The 17771-nt window shown below is 40.6% G+C and overlaps 1 protein-coding gene across 2 annotated transcripts in view; it reads right to left on the reverse strand.

The window, feature by feature from the left end:
* kif26ba (kinesin family member 26Ba) overlaps positions 1-17771 on the reverse strand; it is a 430401-nt gene that overhangs the window by 299693 nt on the left and 112937 nt on the right. For both annotated transcript variants that reach the window (XM_034187958.1, XM_034187951.1), the window contains exon 3: positions 5729-6445. In XM_034187958.1, coding sequence (XP_034043849.1) covers positions 5729-6445 — 717 coding nt within the window. The remainder of the gene's footprint in view (positions 1-5728; positions 6446-17771) is intronic.

A 17771-nucleotide genomic window follows, 5' to 3' on the forward strand; every position in this document is an offset into this window, starting at 1 on the left:
ATTAAAAAAAATTCCTGGATCCGGGTCGTGATCTGGATCACCACTAAAATTTAATCACTTGTTCCGCTTGTCATTTCCAACCACTCCACAAAATTTCATCAAAATCCGTTCAAAACGTTTTGAGTTATCCTGCTGACAAACAGACAGACAAACAAACAAATGCGACCGAAAACATAACCTCCTTGGTGGAGGTAAATATTTAACAGTATTTTGCACATTGTTTGATTTTACCTCAAAATATATCTAGTCATTTTTGAGTCTATTAAAGTGTAAAAACTGAAAAAAATCAATTGTAAGACCTGAAAGAAGTTTCTGTAGGAAGTATTTTAGCCATAAGTTCAAGTGCGAGGGGTAAAGTGTTGGCTTTGACTCGGCGAGAGGATTTAGTACTGCTATAACAGACTGATGCAGCAGTGCAACAGTAAGGATGCCGGCTACCGTTATAAGCAACAAAAGAAAGGTTTGTTTTATTGCACAGGGACACACATTTTGAGAGGAGTGTGTTTCATGTCAAAATAAAGCCATAAAATGTAAAAACTGAAGGAAATCAATTATAAGGCCTGAAAGAAGTTTCTGTAGGAAGTATTTTAGCAATAAGATCAAGTGAGAGGGGGGAAGTGTTGGCTTTTTAAGTACTTGAAAGACACCAGACTGATTAAACAATAAGGATGCCGGGTGTTGTTATAAGCCACAAAAGAAGGGTTCGTTTGTTTTATTGCACAGGGACACACTTTTTGAGAGGAGCGCGTTTCATGTCAAAGCCATAAAATACTTTTTTTTTAAGCTAGTGGTTTTATATGACATAAGTGGAACATGGAAACAAATTTTGATGGAAATCTGTACAGCTACAAACTTTACACACATGCCATTTGTTTAGGTGGATTGTAATTGTTGGTAAGATAAATGCAGTTGGAACACAGCAGTGAAAGTGTCTGTGTTCACTTTGCAGATTCAAAGATGGTCTTTCAGCTCTTCAGTTTCTGAGTGCACTACAGCAACACCCTACTTTGCTGACCCCGGTCCTGTGCCACTCTGAAAAGCGACTCACTGGCTTTGAGCTTGAAAGAATCTTCAAACCTGACCTCAGCCCTTCAGGAAGTACCAGGAGACTAAAAGAAAGTCAAACATTGGCCTACTGGGTCGACTTTCTCCTTGATTGTGAAGGTAAGGTTTTTTGTAATTGCTTGAAAAATCATATTACCATGGTATATATTAGTGTTTCTCAACTGGGAGTTGTTTGTGGTGAAGTTGCAAAAAGCTTAAAATATCTTTTAAAAAAGATCCTATTTTGTTCTGGAAGTTACAACTGAATTTAAAATGCATTATATACAGGCATGCACATAACTGGTACTCATGGTGCTTGTACATGCTAAAAATAAAATATGCACAACAGAAAACACAAGGGAAGAACTTCATAGGACGAAAGCAATGACAGATTGTAGGAAAAGTGTTTCTCTCTGTGTGCTGTCTGCTGTGCATCAATGATTTTTTTTAGCACACATGACCATGATGAGTACCAGTTATGTGCACCCCTGATTATATATGAACATGTCTTTCTTTGCAGAAAGTGAGGCTGCTGTGTCTGTGGAGGATATTTTGATGTTTGCAACTGGGCTGACATCACTTGCCCCATCTGGTTTGGATCTATTGCCACAAATAGAGTTCCTGGATGATTCGCCATTCCCAATGGCAAATACATGTTCAAACGTTTTGAAATTACCACTCCTGGGTTCATACAGTGTGTTTAAATCACAAATGGAATTCAGAATTCAAAATAGTCCAGGATTTGGCTGTTTATAAGCCATATAACCGGATACCCCTAGAGCTCAGACTCTAAAAATGTTATTTGTTCTTTGTTGCAGTTCTAGGTGCACATTGCTTTTGTTAAATAAGTTTTTTATTATGTAAGGGTATGAGAGCAGTTAGCATTTTAATAATTGTTTTCAATCAATGATTCTCATACTGTTGTGTATTTATGAATCACTGTTTTGGATTTAGACTGAAAAAAACCCCCAAGTATTTAAAGAGATATTGTTTTCTATAACATAAAATGTAATAAATTCAAATTTATTTGCTTCATTTTTATTCATTATTTCCAGCTTTGAGGTACAGAAGTTGTGGGTGACTAATTCAGACACTTTGTGTACATGTTCCACCATCACAATAAACCTCCCTTCAACTCACAGTTGAGCAATTTGTTTTAGCTTCAGATAGAGTTCAGTTGAAGACTGCCAGTTCTCAGGCTTCTGTAAATGAGTGTGCTCCATGGCAAAGTCCAAGTACTCCTGCATGTTTGCATCCCCGCATGGAGCTCTTGTTGGAAGTGCCTCAGGAAAGCCATCAAGTTCAACCTGTTCAACTTTAAATCCACAGTCTCTGGAGCAAAACCTATGTTAAACAGAAGACATAATTACATTTATTTAAATTTAAGATAAAAGGAAAACAAACACAAGCATCATCTATCACCAAAGTATTATCTGTGTTGCAAGTAGCAGAGTTCATTGGGCACTCCTCCTGGACATGATGCTGTTCTAGAGGGGCGAATCCTGTGGCTGTTCCACAGTCTCACACACTCATCCAAGTCCTTCTGAATAACATTTCCAAAGCAATATCTCAGTAAACACTGATGCTCGTGACTCCCGTTGAAGTATCCGGCATCTCTAAGGTCTGCAAATAGCTCCATCCAGAACTGACCCCTATAAGAAAACGATAAAATAACACTCATTTTAAGCATATATGTTTGAATTAATAAATGAAGGTTACACATAATTGAATTACTTTACTAAGGTCACTCACCTTCCCTTTCTGAATATGGACCACCAAGACTCAATCCTCTGGTTGGTTGTGGATGAGCCATACATGTGGCTGGACGCTCCAGAGTAGTAGTCATTGTGGTTGTGACGTACGGTGCACTGAATTGCGGCCATGGTCCCGTTTTCCGTGCCACAGTCAGTCCTCAGTCTCATGGGAATGATGCCGAGTTTTCGCACACATGACAGGAAATAGTGAGCGATCACAGCTGGGTTATTATTTGTTGGTCCACATTCAAGCCATAGTAATTTACGTGAAAACCCCATCGATACAGCCTGAAAGAGCCAAACCGAATGGCTTGAGATTATAACCATCTGCGTGCCACATAGAGTTCGGTCCCATGGAGTGGTAGGTTCTCCTTATAAACCTTCTACGTGCTCTTCTCTCGCACCCCAAGGATTGAGCTCCCGGAGCAAATTCATTACATGGTCCCTCTTCACTCGCAGATGATACTTCTGTTTGAGTACCTGCTACATCATGTGGTAGCCAAACAGCTGTCCAGGTCCACGAAGTTCCAGTCGTATGGCCCTTGTTATTGCGTCTGTAGCGGATAAATCCTTTCTGCGATAAAACCCGGCTTCATTCAGTTTGCTTTTCAAAGACCGCAAGCTGATGTGCACATCATGTAAACATGACATCATGTCCACAATTACAGCGTACGAGTGTCCCTCATTAAAATACCGTATGCACTGCTGCAGCATATCTGGTCTGTCAGCTGAGTCCATTTGAATTAAAAACACGAAAAGCGGCTCATGTGTTTTCCACAAAATGGGCAAAACGTAACTAAAATAAACTTTAATCTGCCGCTCCTGCTTTCATTTCCGGGTCAACCCCAGAGTTGGGACATTCCCTTTCCGGTTGATACAGATTGTAAATTTGTTTCGGGACTTGATAATTTGTTTCAGCGTTTGTAAAAGTTTTTCACGTCTTGTTAATTTGTTTTCTAAAATGTAATTTTGTTTCAGAACTTGTTAATTAGTTTTCTAAAATGTAAATTTGTTTTGGAACTTGTAAATGTGTTATGGTGATGTAATTTTGTATTATGATATGTAAAATTGTTTTTTTAAATGTGAATTTGTCTCAAGCTTTGTAAAATTTGTAATATTGGTTTGCACCTCCAAGCCACCGTACAAATCTGATTGGATCAAGAACATGACAATCCAAAGAACTGTCCCCATATATTTCAGCATCAGAGGGATTCACTTGAAATTCTGAAGGCCTCAGAAGATCTTCCACCCAGAGACAGAAGGGAGAACTCTGACTGGATAAAAAAGCTCTTATCCACATGAGCTGATCTGGAAGCAGTGCAGCTCAGGGACAGCGTCAATGATCTCATTGCTCTGAAAAATAAATGTCAATAAATAAATAAATAAAGTAACATGAATGAAAATTAATTTTCTCACCAACAGTATCAAGACCAGCAGAGAATGTTTTTCTGGCCCTGGTGGCCCACCACTGAGCGTCGCACTGGCAAAATCTGTTTTATGACAATATATGTGTCCGTTGGGTAACACCAGGCTGCTACCTGTTAAAAATTTTATTAAACAGCATATCCTGGTAGATTGTTCCCTGTTTGTGTATGATTTGCTCCACAAGAAGCTTCCAGCCACTCACATTTCAAAACACTGTCATCAATGAAAACGTTAAAGCAATACTCCTGAAAACAAGAAGAGAGAAAAACCGTTTCAGGTTTGGGTTTTTCTAACAAGTGCCAAACTGTTTATCAAATTATTTCAATATTGTAATATTGTAATAATTGTAATATAACAATTTATTTGTTGTCTTGATGCCGTCCTATCTTATCTGCTCACTAAACAATCTTACAATTTTTTGTCAGTTTCATTACTTTTTATTTAATGGATAAGATCAACTGACTGGTTGTTCAAGGTCACTGCACAAGTATTTCTAATATAAATGTAGATACTTATTCTGTAAAAAATAAAAAAAAATCCCACATTGCTAAATCTTCCATTACACATTCTTTGCATATCAACTTTCTTTCTTTGTTTTTAAATAAATAACAGGTTAATGTTACTCTCACACTCTATGGCTTTACGATTTCCTTACCTTCACATGCAGCTGTGATGTTTTCAGTCCTGTGTGTCTGTCTGTGTGTGAACAAAATAACTGAAGAGTTCTAATCTAATTTTGACTACTACAAAATTTTTGGCCCAATACTTAGATATGTAGGGAATACTTAATATGGCTATTCTGCTGACTCAGTTATTATTTTTAAACACTAATATGAAGTCATATATTACCTTTCCTTTGGTCGATTGACCCTTGACATTTGGTGACCTTGAAGCCCAACTCAAGGTTGCCAATGTTTAACTCAAACAGTTTGGAACCAATTTGGGTTAAAAATGGTGGCTGGATTGCGTGATAGTTACAGATAAAGTGGCTCAAATTTGGTGATCATATGTCAAGGTCACACAGAACCATATATTATGGCATCACTGAATCACACAAGTCATTTGCATGACTTGATATACCCTTTCTTGTGTTTTCATATTTTTGAGCTACTATACAAAATGATGTAGCATGAAGCCAATGCTTGGCAGAGGAGGTGAACAAAAGACATTCTGCTTCTAATGATGAACATATTTAATGTCAGCAGATAACAAAGAAGGTCATGTTAAGTTGGTAGGTAAAAATACACTGAATATTAAAATGCACAGCATTTAGTTCCCTTCTCTGTCTTCCATGTGACACTTGTGTCAGCTGTTTGATATATTCTTCTGCACAGCAGCAGCTTGTTGCTTACTGATATAATCTTGCATATATTATAATACCAGATTTCATTCACCCAGTTCCCATGGTAATTCCAAAATCCTGGTCAGCCATATTTTCAGGTGAGTTGGTTAAAATGAATGTGTGAGCAGACACAGAATCACATGCATACTTTTATTTTGCCTACCTGATACGGATAGAGAGCAACTCCTCCCGTATTTCGGTTGACATGCTGATGAGCCTGGAGAGCTGCTGTATTCCCGTTATTACTGCTGTTAGCGCTATTAATGCCTGGACTGTTCACACCAGTCCCGGCTGGCTGTTGGGATGCAGTTGCTGATTTGCCACCACAGGGGGAACCATTCCTTCTGTCCACGCCTGCTCCCAGCCCCAGTGAGCTGGGCTTGGACCCTAGCCTGTGTCCTAAGCCTGGAGTTTGTAGGTTTGTAGCTACAGAGCTGGATATTTGCATAATTGTAGGACTCCCATGACTGGGGTTGGATGGCCCATGGCTAGGACTGGATGTTGGAGTCTGGCTGGGGCTTGAGGAAAGTGAATGTGAGGATGGGTGAGGGGGGTGTGAGACAGCAGCCGCAGCCAATGAGGAAGATGAAGGAGGAAAGGGAGGAGGCCAGTCTTGTGATCCAGGAGCACCTTGTGCTGCCGATGCCCCCATCAGCCCCCGAGTTCCTTGAGAGACATATCGTCCACCCAGGGTGGGTAGTGAAGAGGTGGGAGACAAATCCCACTGGTCAAGGGTGAGGACCATGCGAACAGCTTCCTGTTTGAGCTGAGTGAGGTGAGTGGTGCAGACATCACAGCGACTGTCACGTTCGTTCCACGCACGCCGAGAACTGTTGGGCACCTGAAGCTTGTCGTGTAGGAGGAGAGAGAAGGATGGATCCTGGGAGGAAAGACAAACACACAGGTACTGGGTTTAGACCTCCGCCTGCAAATCAGTGGGGAAACAACAGCAGAACTTCAGCTGTCAAACGTAACTGAAGTCAATCTGTTTGAGGTAAATGCATGCTGTGGCTATGAATATTTATAGAAACACAACAAACAGCCATGTAGCCTGGGGGAAGGTGTGCTGACACACACACACACACACACACACACACACACACACACACACACACACACACACACACACACACACACACACACACACACACACACACACACACACACACACACACAGAAGGCATAAGCACCAATACAAACACACAAAATACACAGCATCCTAAGGACTGTGGCTGGGAGAGAGGACAGAGCTCTACTGCAAAACAAATGACCCTTTTCTGCATTTCTGCCCTCTCAGCCTACATGTGGCACAATTTGGACTGTTATTTTATTACAGCTTTTAAATGCCTGTAAAACATGATACCAAATGATGGAAAATGTACTACTAGTATAGAATTCTCATACAGGGTAACCCAAAAACAACAACAAAAAAAACAAAACAACAGAACCCATAAAAATTGTTGGGTTGTCTTGGTCAACCAACGACAAGACATTCTGTCTGGAGGCCTATTTCACCAACAAATCATACTATTTGGAGCATAATTTTGAAGGAACATAGAGAGGACATGTGACCTTGCCAGAAGGACGTGTCGGCATCAAATAATAGTCTCTGGTTCCCTCCTGGGATAATGATGAGGCATTTAGCATGCTGACATCATTAAATAGGTGCAAAATGCTGCTGCCAGACTTTTGATAGGAAGCAGAAAGTTTGACCACATTATATCCATTTTGGCATCTCTTCACTGGCTTCCTGTCCCAGTTAGATCAGATTTTAAGGTTCTGCTACTAATCTATAAAACTGTTCAAGGACTGGCACCTCCCTACCTAGCTGACCTAATTAAACTCTACCCGGCATTCTGCGTTCTCAGGGTGCAGGACTACTTTGTGTCCCTAGGGTGAATAAAAAGTCTGCGAGGTCATAGAGCTTTCTCTTATCATGCCCCTGTTCTGTGGAATGATCTCCCTGCATCAATTAAACAGTCAGATTCTGTAGAGACTTTCAAGTCCAGAGTTAAGACGTACTTATTTTCCCTTTCGTATGGCTAGCATACTGGTATGGTATGTTACTATGCTTTTTACACTTTTAAATTCATCTTATTAGGAAACGGAGCGTGCCACGGCCTCAACTTTATCTAAAGTTTGGGTCTTTTAGTGAAGCTTAGGGCGAGTGGCCGGTGATCACCTTAGTATTTCTTCAGTTTTGTTGTTGCTTAATGCTGACAGATTATACTGTATTTTTTGTCTTTCTGATGCCTGATTCTATTTTGAGTACCTTTCAGCATTGATGGTGCCATCACAGATGTGTAAGCTGCCCATGCCATGGGCACTAACACACCCCCATACCATCACAGATGCTGGCTTTTGAACTTTGCGCTGGTAACAATCTGGATGGTCTTTTTCCTCTTTTGTCCGGAGGACACGATGTCCATGATTTTCAAAAATAATTTGAAATGTGGACTCATCAGACCACAGCACACTTTTTCACTTTGCTTCTGTCCATTTCAAATGAGCTCGGGCCCAGAGAAGGTGGCAGCGTTTCTGGATGTTGTTGATGTATGGCTTTCACTTTGCATGGCAGAGTTTTAACATGTAGATGTAGCGACGAACAGTGTTAACTGACAATGGTTTTCTGAAGTGTTCCTGAGCCCACGCGGTAAGATCCTTTCCACATTGATGTCGGTTTTTAATGCAGTGCCACCTGAGGGATCGAAGGTCACTGGCATTCAATGTTGGTATTATGGACTGTAGATGATGCAATCCCTAAATTCCTTGCAATTGAATGTTGAGAAACGTTGTTAAGCTGTTGGACTATTTTTTCATGCAGTTGTTCACAAAGTGGTGATCCTCACCCCATCTTTGTTTGTGAATGGCTGAGCCTTTTGGGGATGCTCCTTTTATACCCAATCATGACACACACAATTAGTGTCCTCAGTTCCCAAACGGTTATTGAGTGTTGTTAGAAGAAAAGGTGAAGTAACACAGAGGTAAACATACCACTGTCACAACTTTTTCGAAACATGTTGCAGGCATCTATTTCAAAATGAGCAAATATTTGCAAAAAAAAAAAACAATAAAGTTTATCGGTTTGAACATTAAATATCTTGTCTTTGTGATGTATTCAATTGAATATAGGTTGAAGAGGATTTGCAAATCATTGTATTCTGTTTTTATTTACATTTTACACAATGTCCCAGCTTCATTGGAATTGGGGTGGTACACAGGCTGAAGTTTAAGTCCAGCAAGGAAATTTCAGGAAATCTGATGGACCTTTGTATGATTTATTACAATTTTTTAGGGGTTGTGGGTGTTTGTTTGTTCGTTTGTTTGTTTTTTTTGTTTTTTTTGGTAACCCTGTAGTAGTAAATTTACTGCTAGTTATGCAGTACATTCATTTCGAATAGCAACTTAAACTTATTATCAAAGACCATGAAATTCTTGCACTGGCTAGTTATTAACTGATTGCATTTCTTTAAAAAGTTAGTAAAAACAATAACCAGACAGAAAATTCAACAGCATTCTTCTATAAAAATGACAGCAAAAAGTATCACACACCATGTGATTTAAACTTGTTTAAGCAACATTAAGAAAATTACTTATTTTGCAAGTGTACACCCCCAGTAAGCAAACATTAAAAAGAAGCACTTCTTCAAATTTTGATCCAGTATCACTGTTTAAATTTTGCATACATTCTTGCTTTTGCAGTTGTACACAGTTTACACTGTAACAGGAAGTGCACTGCAGGAAATTTTTTGGCAGGTTTCTTTACATAATGCTTGGGAAGAGGTTGAGAATGTGCAATAATAAAGCAACACAGAAGCATTTAAGTAACAGTTAATCGATACGAGTTATGGAGATGCAGAATTTGTGTGGGAGTGTCCGTGTGTGCATTTTCAATCAATAGGTATTTGATGGGTTCTAGTTATCCCTCAGCAGATTATGGCATTTAAAAAAGGCAAGTGATGATTGAAGTGAAAGGAAAAAAAACACAAACTGATTGACAGACACAAAGCCAAACAGCCAATTCACTGGAAATACATCTAATCATATGTACACTTACAGTATACACAGCATTTTAAGACAACCATATCTCAAAACTGTACCAGTCGTGTGTGTGTGTGTGTGTGTGTGTGTGTGTGTGTGTGTGTGTGTGTGTGTGTGTGTGTGTGTGTGTGTGTGTGTGTGTCTGTGAGTGATGTGTTGAGATCTGACTTAGGACTTGACTTGTTCTTGCAGTTTCATGACTTCAGAGTGACTTGACGGGACCTTACGTTCAACTCTGGGCAAATGTCCTGAACATGTAGAGAGATTCACGTATCTCTGCAGTGATGTTCTCATCTCTGGGTCCTCGTTGACATCAAGCGACACTTTGACTCAAGAGTAATCTCATGACACAAAGTAATGAGATCACCAGAGGGAGTTTTTTGGGGATGCTAACATCTTTGCAGGACAACAAAAGTCCAAGGCTTTAGGGTCTTGGTGCTTCCTGTATGGTGGTTAGAGAATGGATGCTAACCAATGACCAAAGGGAACGACTGGATGTCTTTGGGACTAGGTCTCGTTAGAGGATCCTTGGTTACCACTTGAAATGCTTTGTGTCAAATGTACAGTTACTCGGGGAAACCAAGATGAGGAGTATCACTTGCATTGTGAGGGAACTTCAGCATCAAACAACATTTTGGCCAGATGGCAAATTTCTCTGTGCATGATCCAGCTCATAGGTGCCTCAATGTTGAGGAAAGAGCGGCTGGAGAATGCCAAAGAAATGCCCATATTTCACCTGACTACAGCAGATAGATGGCTGTTGTTGAGAGATGGGAATTGATCAGTTGTCTACCTGAGTGGTTGCCATCCAGGATCCAAGATGGTTCAGTACTGTGGTGAATGTGGCGATGCACTGACGCTGGCATAAACTCCCAGACCTGACCTGTGTGTGTGTGTGGGGGGGGGGGGAATCAACATCATATGTGGCATTTATGAATGGGAAGCAGTTAGAAATAGGGAGAGTGTGAACTGTAATATATGGTCCGCCCAGCACACACGGTTCTATTAATAGTAAGCTTCGAACCGTTCCTCAATCAATACACTATCTGTGCGACGGTACATGCCTGGACACACAAAGCCATTATATATATATATTATATTACATATTTACATATTATATATATATTATATATATATATGTGTGTGTATGTGTGTGTGTGTGTATATGCATAAAGACTACCTTGTTACTTGGGCAAACTAAGCAGGATAATGAACAGAACGTGGTACTGAAGCATTGAAGCATACAGACACACAGGACAGTAGACACTTTGTATTAATGGCTGGCTGGAGACACCACACACATGGACCAGCCCAGGTTACATCCAGCGGGTAAAATAAGTATTCAGCATGTCACCCTTTTTCTCAGTAAATAGATTTCTGATGGTGATATTGACATGAATTTTTCACCAGATGCCGGTAACAACCAAAGAAATCCACATATACAAAGAACTCAAACCATAGATGCCCATAAATTAAGTTATGTGTAATAAAGTGAAATGACACAGGAAAAAAGTATTGAACACCTGAAGAAAGGAAGGTGCAAAAAGACATGGAAAACCAAGACACCAGCTGAAATCTATCAGTAATTACAAAGCAATCCTGCCCCTTGTCATTGCAAATTAATATCAGCTGGTTCAGTCCTAACTGATGCCCTATAAAAAGGTGTCACACAAGAAACAACTAATGATGGGTAAAAGCAAAGAGCTCTCACAAGAGCTTTGCATCCTTATTGTTGCAAAACATACTGATGGCATTGGTTACAGGATTTCTAAACTTCTGAATGTTCCAGTGAGCACTATTGGGGCTATAATCCAGAAGAGGAAAGAACATCATTTCACCATAAACCAGCCATGATCAAGTGCCCCTCACAAGACGTCTGACAGAGGAGTGAAAAGAATTATCAGAACAGTTGTCCAAGTGCCAAGGACCACTTGTGGAGAGCTTCAGAAAGACCAGGAATTAGCAGGTACAATTGTTTCAAAGAAAACAATACGTAATGCACACGACTGCCATGGTGTATGTGTGCGCTCATCACGCAAGACTCCATTGCTGAAGGAAAAACATGTTGAAGCTCATTTAAACTTTGCTAAACAACATTTAAATAAGCCTGTGAAATACCAACAAAATGTCATTACCAACAAAGGCGTTCATACAAAGAATAAAATAAATTTCAATAAGCGTGTCCAATACTTTTTCCATGGGTTATTTAGTTTCATTACACATAACTTAATTTATGTGCTTTTTACCTCTGCCAACAAAGTTAGAGGAGGTTATGTTTTCACCCCTGATTGTTTGTTTGCCTGTTTGTTTGTGAACAGCCTGGAGCCCACAATTTTTCATATATCCTTATGAAATTTTTACTGAAGATTCATATCCTGATAGGCAAGAATTGATTCAATTTTCAATGTCAAAAGTCAAAGGGCAAAGTCAGGAATAATCTTGGAAAATTGAAAACATCCCTATTTTTAACATTATACAATTTTGTAAAAATTCATACCTCTATCAAAAAATATTAAATTTCTTACATATTTAAGAGTGTTATGTAGGATCTGGATCTGATCCAGATTACAGATTTTTTTTAAATTTAACATTGAAAACCTCATTTAATGTATATTTTACATTATATCTTAATCAAACATACCCCCAGTTACTCTCATATTTGAAAGTGAGGTGCAGACTGGCACTCACTATCACCTGATAAAGTTTGATCTGGATCTGATCCGGATTGTGGATTTTGTGGACATTTAATATTGAAAAGCCCATTTGTACATTTTGCATTATATCTCAATCAAAAGTGCCTCAATCACTCTCACTTTTCTGTTATGGATTTAACTACATCAAACTGGATGGAGGTTCCAATTTTATGCCTGTTTGTTTGTCTTCCACTTATCAGTTGGAAACCAAGTGCCAAAAAGCAATGACAAACCGTGCATAGCAGAAATAACCAATGTTATGTGAACATTATCTGAAAAAGAATTCAGAAACCAAAAAAGCTAAAAAAAAAAAAAAAAACTGACAACACCACAAAAAAAAAACTTTGATTCAAGTGCATGAACTACGGAATTCCCATTCTAATCCAATGCCATCGTTTGCACAGTTTATTTTTCTGTAAGTAATTTGGTCGGCAAAGCTTACCGTAGCAACAGCGTCTTCAATCAATCAATCAATCAATTTTATTTATATAGCGCCAAATCACAACAAACAGTTGCCCCAAGGCGCTTTATATTGTAAGGCAAGGCCATACAATAATTACGTAAAAACCCCAACGGTCAAAACGACCCCCTGTGAGCAAGCACTTGGCGACAGTGGGAAGGAAAAACTCTGTTTTAACAGGAAGAAACCTCCAGCAGAACCAGGCTCAGGGAGGGGCAGTCTTCTGCTGGGACTGGTTGGGGCTGAGGGAGAGAACCAGGAAAAAGACATGCTGTGGAGGGGAGCAGAGATCAATCACTAATGATTAAATGCAGAGTGGTGCATACAGAGCAAACAGAGAAAGAAACACTCAGTGCATCATGGGAACCCACCAGCAGTCTACGTCTATAGCAGCATAACTAAGGGATGGTTCAGGGTTACCTGATCCAGCCCTAACTATAAGCTTTAGCAAAAAGGAAAGTTTTAAGCCTAATCTTAAAAGTAGAGAGGGTGTCTGTCTCCCTGATCCGAATTGGGAGCTGGTTCCACAGGAGAAGAGCCTGAAAGCTGAAGGCTCTGCCTCCCATTCTACTCTTACAAACCCTAGGAACTACAAGTAAGCCTGCAGTCTGAGAGCGAAGCGCTCTATTGGGGTGATATGGTACTATGAGGTCCCTAAGATAAGATGGGACCTGATTATTCAAAACCTTATAAGTAAGAAGAAGAATTTTAAATTCTATTCTAGAATTAACAGGAAGCCAATGAAGAGAGGCCAATATGGGTGAGATATGCTCTCTCCTTCTAGTCCCCGCCAGTACTCTAGCTGCAGCATTTTGAATTAACTGAAGGCTTTTCAGGGAACTTTTAGGACAACCTGATAATAATGAATTACAATAGCCCAGCCTAGAGGAAATAAATGCATGAATTAGTTTTTCAGCATCACTCTGAGACAAGACCTTTCTAATTTTAGAGATATTGCGTAAATGCAAAAAAGCAGTCCTACATATTTGTTTAATATGGGCTTTGAATGACATATCCTGATCAAAAATGACTCCAAGATTTCTCACAGTATTACTAGAGGTCAGGGTAATGCCATCCAGAGGAAGGATCTGGTTAGACACCATGTTTCTAAGATTTGTGGGGCCAAGTACAATAACTTCAGTTTTATCTGAGTTTAAAAGCAGGAAATTAGAGGTCATCCATGTCTTTATGTCTGTAAGACAATCCTGCAGTTTAGCTAATTGGTGTGTGTCCTCTGGCTTCATGGAGAGATAAAGCTGGGTATCATCTGCGTAATTCGAAAATTTAAGCAATGCTGTCTAATAATACTGCCTAAGGGAAGCATGTATAAAGTGAATAAAATTGGTCCTAGCACAGAACCTTGTGGAAGTCCATAATTAACCTTAGTCTGTGAAGAAGATTCCCCATTTACATGAACAAATTGTAATCTATTAGATAAATATGATTCAAACCACCGCAGCGCAGTGCCTTTAATACCTATGGCATGCTCTAATCTCTGTAATAAAATTTTATGGTCAACAGTATCAAAAGCAGCACTGAGGTCTAACAGAACAAGCACAGAGATGAGTCCACTGTCTGAGGCCATAAGAAGATCATTTGTAACCTTCACTAATGCTGTTTCTGTACTATGATGAATTCTAAAACCTGACTGAAACTCTTCAAATAGACCATTCCTCTGCAGATGATCAGTTAGCTGTTTTACAACTACCCTTTCAAGAATTTTTGAGAGAAAAGGAAGGTTGGAGATTGGCCTATAATTAGCTAAGATAGCTGGATCAAGTGATGGCTTTTTAAGTAATGGTTTAATTACTGCCACCTTAAAAGCCTGTGGTACATAGCCAACTAATAAAGATAGATTGATCATATTTAAGATCGAAGCATTAAATAATGGTAGGGCTTCCTTGAGCAGCCTGGTAGGAATGGGGTCTAATAGACATGTTGATGGTTTGGATGAAGTAACTAATGAAAATAACTCAGACAGAACAATCTGAGAGAAAGAGTCTAACCAAATACCGGCATCACTGAAAGCAGCCAAAGATAACGATACGTCTTTGGGATGGTTATGAGTAATTTTTTCTCTAATAGTTAAAATTTTATTAGCAAAAAAAGTCATGAAGTCATTACTTGTTAAAGTTAAAGGAATACTCGGCTCAATAGAGCTCTGACTCTTTGTCAGCCTGGCTACAGTGCTGAAAAGAAACCTGGGGTTGTTCTTATTTTCTTCAATTAGTGATGAGTAGTAAGATGTCCTAACTTTACGGAGGGCTTTTTTATAGAGCAACTGTTATGTGTCGGACGCAGTGGAAGAACCGACCAGCGTTTGACAGTAGGACCCAGCATAAAGGAAACAGAGCACGGTTCAAAGGATAACAGAATTTAATGACATAACAGTGAGTGCTTAATTAATAACAAATAAGTGCACGGTCTGGCGAGGTGGAAAAACGGTGCGCTCCCAGCAGCACAAACGGTCCGGAGCCAGAACAGTTCGGACCCAAGGACCCCGCCGACACCCCCCAGGTGGCCGCGACCAACCGAGTCTGTGAAAGAAGAAACCATCATGTGAGTCCACCACTCCACACACAGAGAGACCACTCAAAGGTGTACATAATCAGCAAACACTTCCTGGCTTAATCACCAATCAGCTTCCCACCCTGCAGGCATGGAACACCCAGTTCAATTCTCCACTGCAGTGGAAGCTGATTAAATGACTAACATAACAGCTCAATATAATAAGGTGTGAGGGACACCACATCTACTGACTGTACTCATGTTAGTCACAAAACCTAAAGTACCTCAGGAAGTGTGCTGACGAGCGTGAGACCTCACCCCCTCCTCTTTCACAGACCATGGCATCAAACCTGGTACGGTCTCTGCGTCCATGATGATGAGATGGTTCTCTAAACGTCGATCTCACCCGTCTGGTCACAAGGTCGAGTCTCTGGCAAATACACACTGTGTACTCCAGACTTAAATGCAACCATGCCCAAATCCATATAGATGCACCACAGCTGTGAGTCCTGACGAGCTGCACATGACCAGCCTCAGGTGATCAGGGTGAGGTCCTAATAACTCAGCCACACATCAGCCACTCAGTCCTGAACGCATGCCACCTGGAAGGAAAAACAGAGGACAGAAACAAAAGCCAGCCAGGCACCCCAGTCACACAACAGCAACAGACTCTTTTTCCAGGCTAAGTGAAGATCTTCTAAATTAGTGAGACGCCATTTCCTCTCCAACTTACGGGTTATCTGCTTTAAGCTGCGGGTTTGTGAGTTATACCACGGAGTCAGGCACCTCTGATTTAAAGCTCTCTTTTTCAGAGGAGCTACAGCATCCAAAGTTGTCTTCAATGAGGATGTAAAACTATTGACGAGATACTCTATCTCACTTACAGAGTTTAGGTAGCTACTCTGCACATAAGAAGGTATCATATCCTTAAACCTAGTTACAGCGCTTTCTGAAAGACTTCTACTGGGGACAGACCAGACTCTCACTGCGGTATTGTATCACTTCCTGTTCCGGAGCACAGCAGTGTTTTTCTGTATCTGTTAGCTGTTTAATCTGCGCAGTTAGATTGATCTAGTTATCTAGATTACGATTTGTTTCCCAGTGTAATCTTTACGTGCCTTAACTAAAGCACTCCTTCTGCTGAATCACCTCTAAATTATTTACACATTATTCACTTTGCGTGTTTTTAGGAATCCGCTAGCTTAGCGTAGCTACTAGCTCTTAGCCGATTTAGCATGGCGGCTTCTCCTGTCTCTCCCGCACTTTTCTGCTCTGGGTGTGAAATGTTTAGTTATTCCTCGGCCTCCTTTAGCAGTAATGGTACTTGTAATAAGTGTAGCTTATTCGTAGCTTTGGAGGCCAGGCTGGGCGAATTGGAGACTCGGCTCCGCACTGTGGAAAATTCTACAGCTAGCCAGGCCCCTGTAGTCAGTGCGGACCAAGGTAGCTTAGCCGCCGTTAGTTACCCTCTGGCAGATCCCGAGCAGCCGGGAAAGCAGGCCGACTGGGTGACTGTGAGGAGGAAGCGTAGTTCTAAACAGAAGCCCCGTGTACACCGCCAACCGTTCACATTTCAAACCGTTTTTCCCCACTCGGCGACACACCCGCCGAGGATCACACTCTGGTTATTGGCGACTCTGTTTTGAGAAATGTGAAGTTAGCGACACCAGCAACCATAGTCAATTGACTTCCGGGGGCCAGAGCAGGCGACATTGAAGGAAATTTGAAACTGCTGGCTAAGGCTAAGCGTAAATTTGGTAAGATTGTAATTCACGTCGGCAGTAATGACACCCGGTTACGCCAATCGGAGGTCACTAAAATTAACATTAAATCAGTGTGTAACTTTGCAAAAACAATGTCGGACTCTGTAGTTTTCTCTGGGCCCCTCCCTAATCGGACTGGGAGTGACATGTTTAGCCGCATGTTCTCCTTGAATTGCTGGCTGTCTGAGTGGTGTCCAAAAAATGAGGTGGGCTTCATAGATAATTGGCAAAGCTTCTGGGGAAAACCTGGTCTTGTTAGGAGAGACGGCATCCATCCCACTTTGGATGGAGCAGCTCTCATTTCTAGAAATCTGGCCAATTTTCTTAAATCCTCCAAACCATGACTATCCAGGCTTGGGACCAGGAAGCAGAGTTGTAGTCTTACACACCTCTCTGCAGCTTCTCTCCCTCTACCATCCCCTCATTACCCCATCCCCGTAGAGACGGTGCCTGCTCCCAGACTACCAATAACCAGCAAAAATCTATTTAAGCATAAAAATTCAAAAAGAAAAAATAATATAGCACCTTCAACTGCACCACAGACTAAAACAGTTAAATGTGGTCTATTAAACATTAGGTCTCTCTCTTCTAAGTCCCTGTTGGTAAATGATATAATAATTGATCAACATATTGATTTATTCTGCCTTACAGAAACCTGGTTACAGCAGGATGAATATGTTAGTTTAAATGAGTCAACACCCCCGAGTCACACTAACTGTCAGAATGCTCGTAGCACGGGCC

This window comes from Thalassophryne amazonica, chromosome 2, assembly GCF_902500255.1.
Source record: "Thalassophryne amazonica chromosome 2, fThaAma1.1, whole genome shotgun sequence".
Taxonomy (NCBI): Eukaryota; Metazoa; Chordata; class Actinopteri; order Batrachoidiformes; family Batrachoididae; genus Thalassophryne; species Thalassophryne amazonica.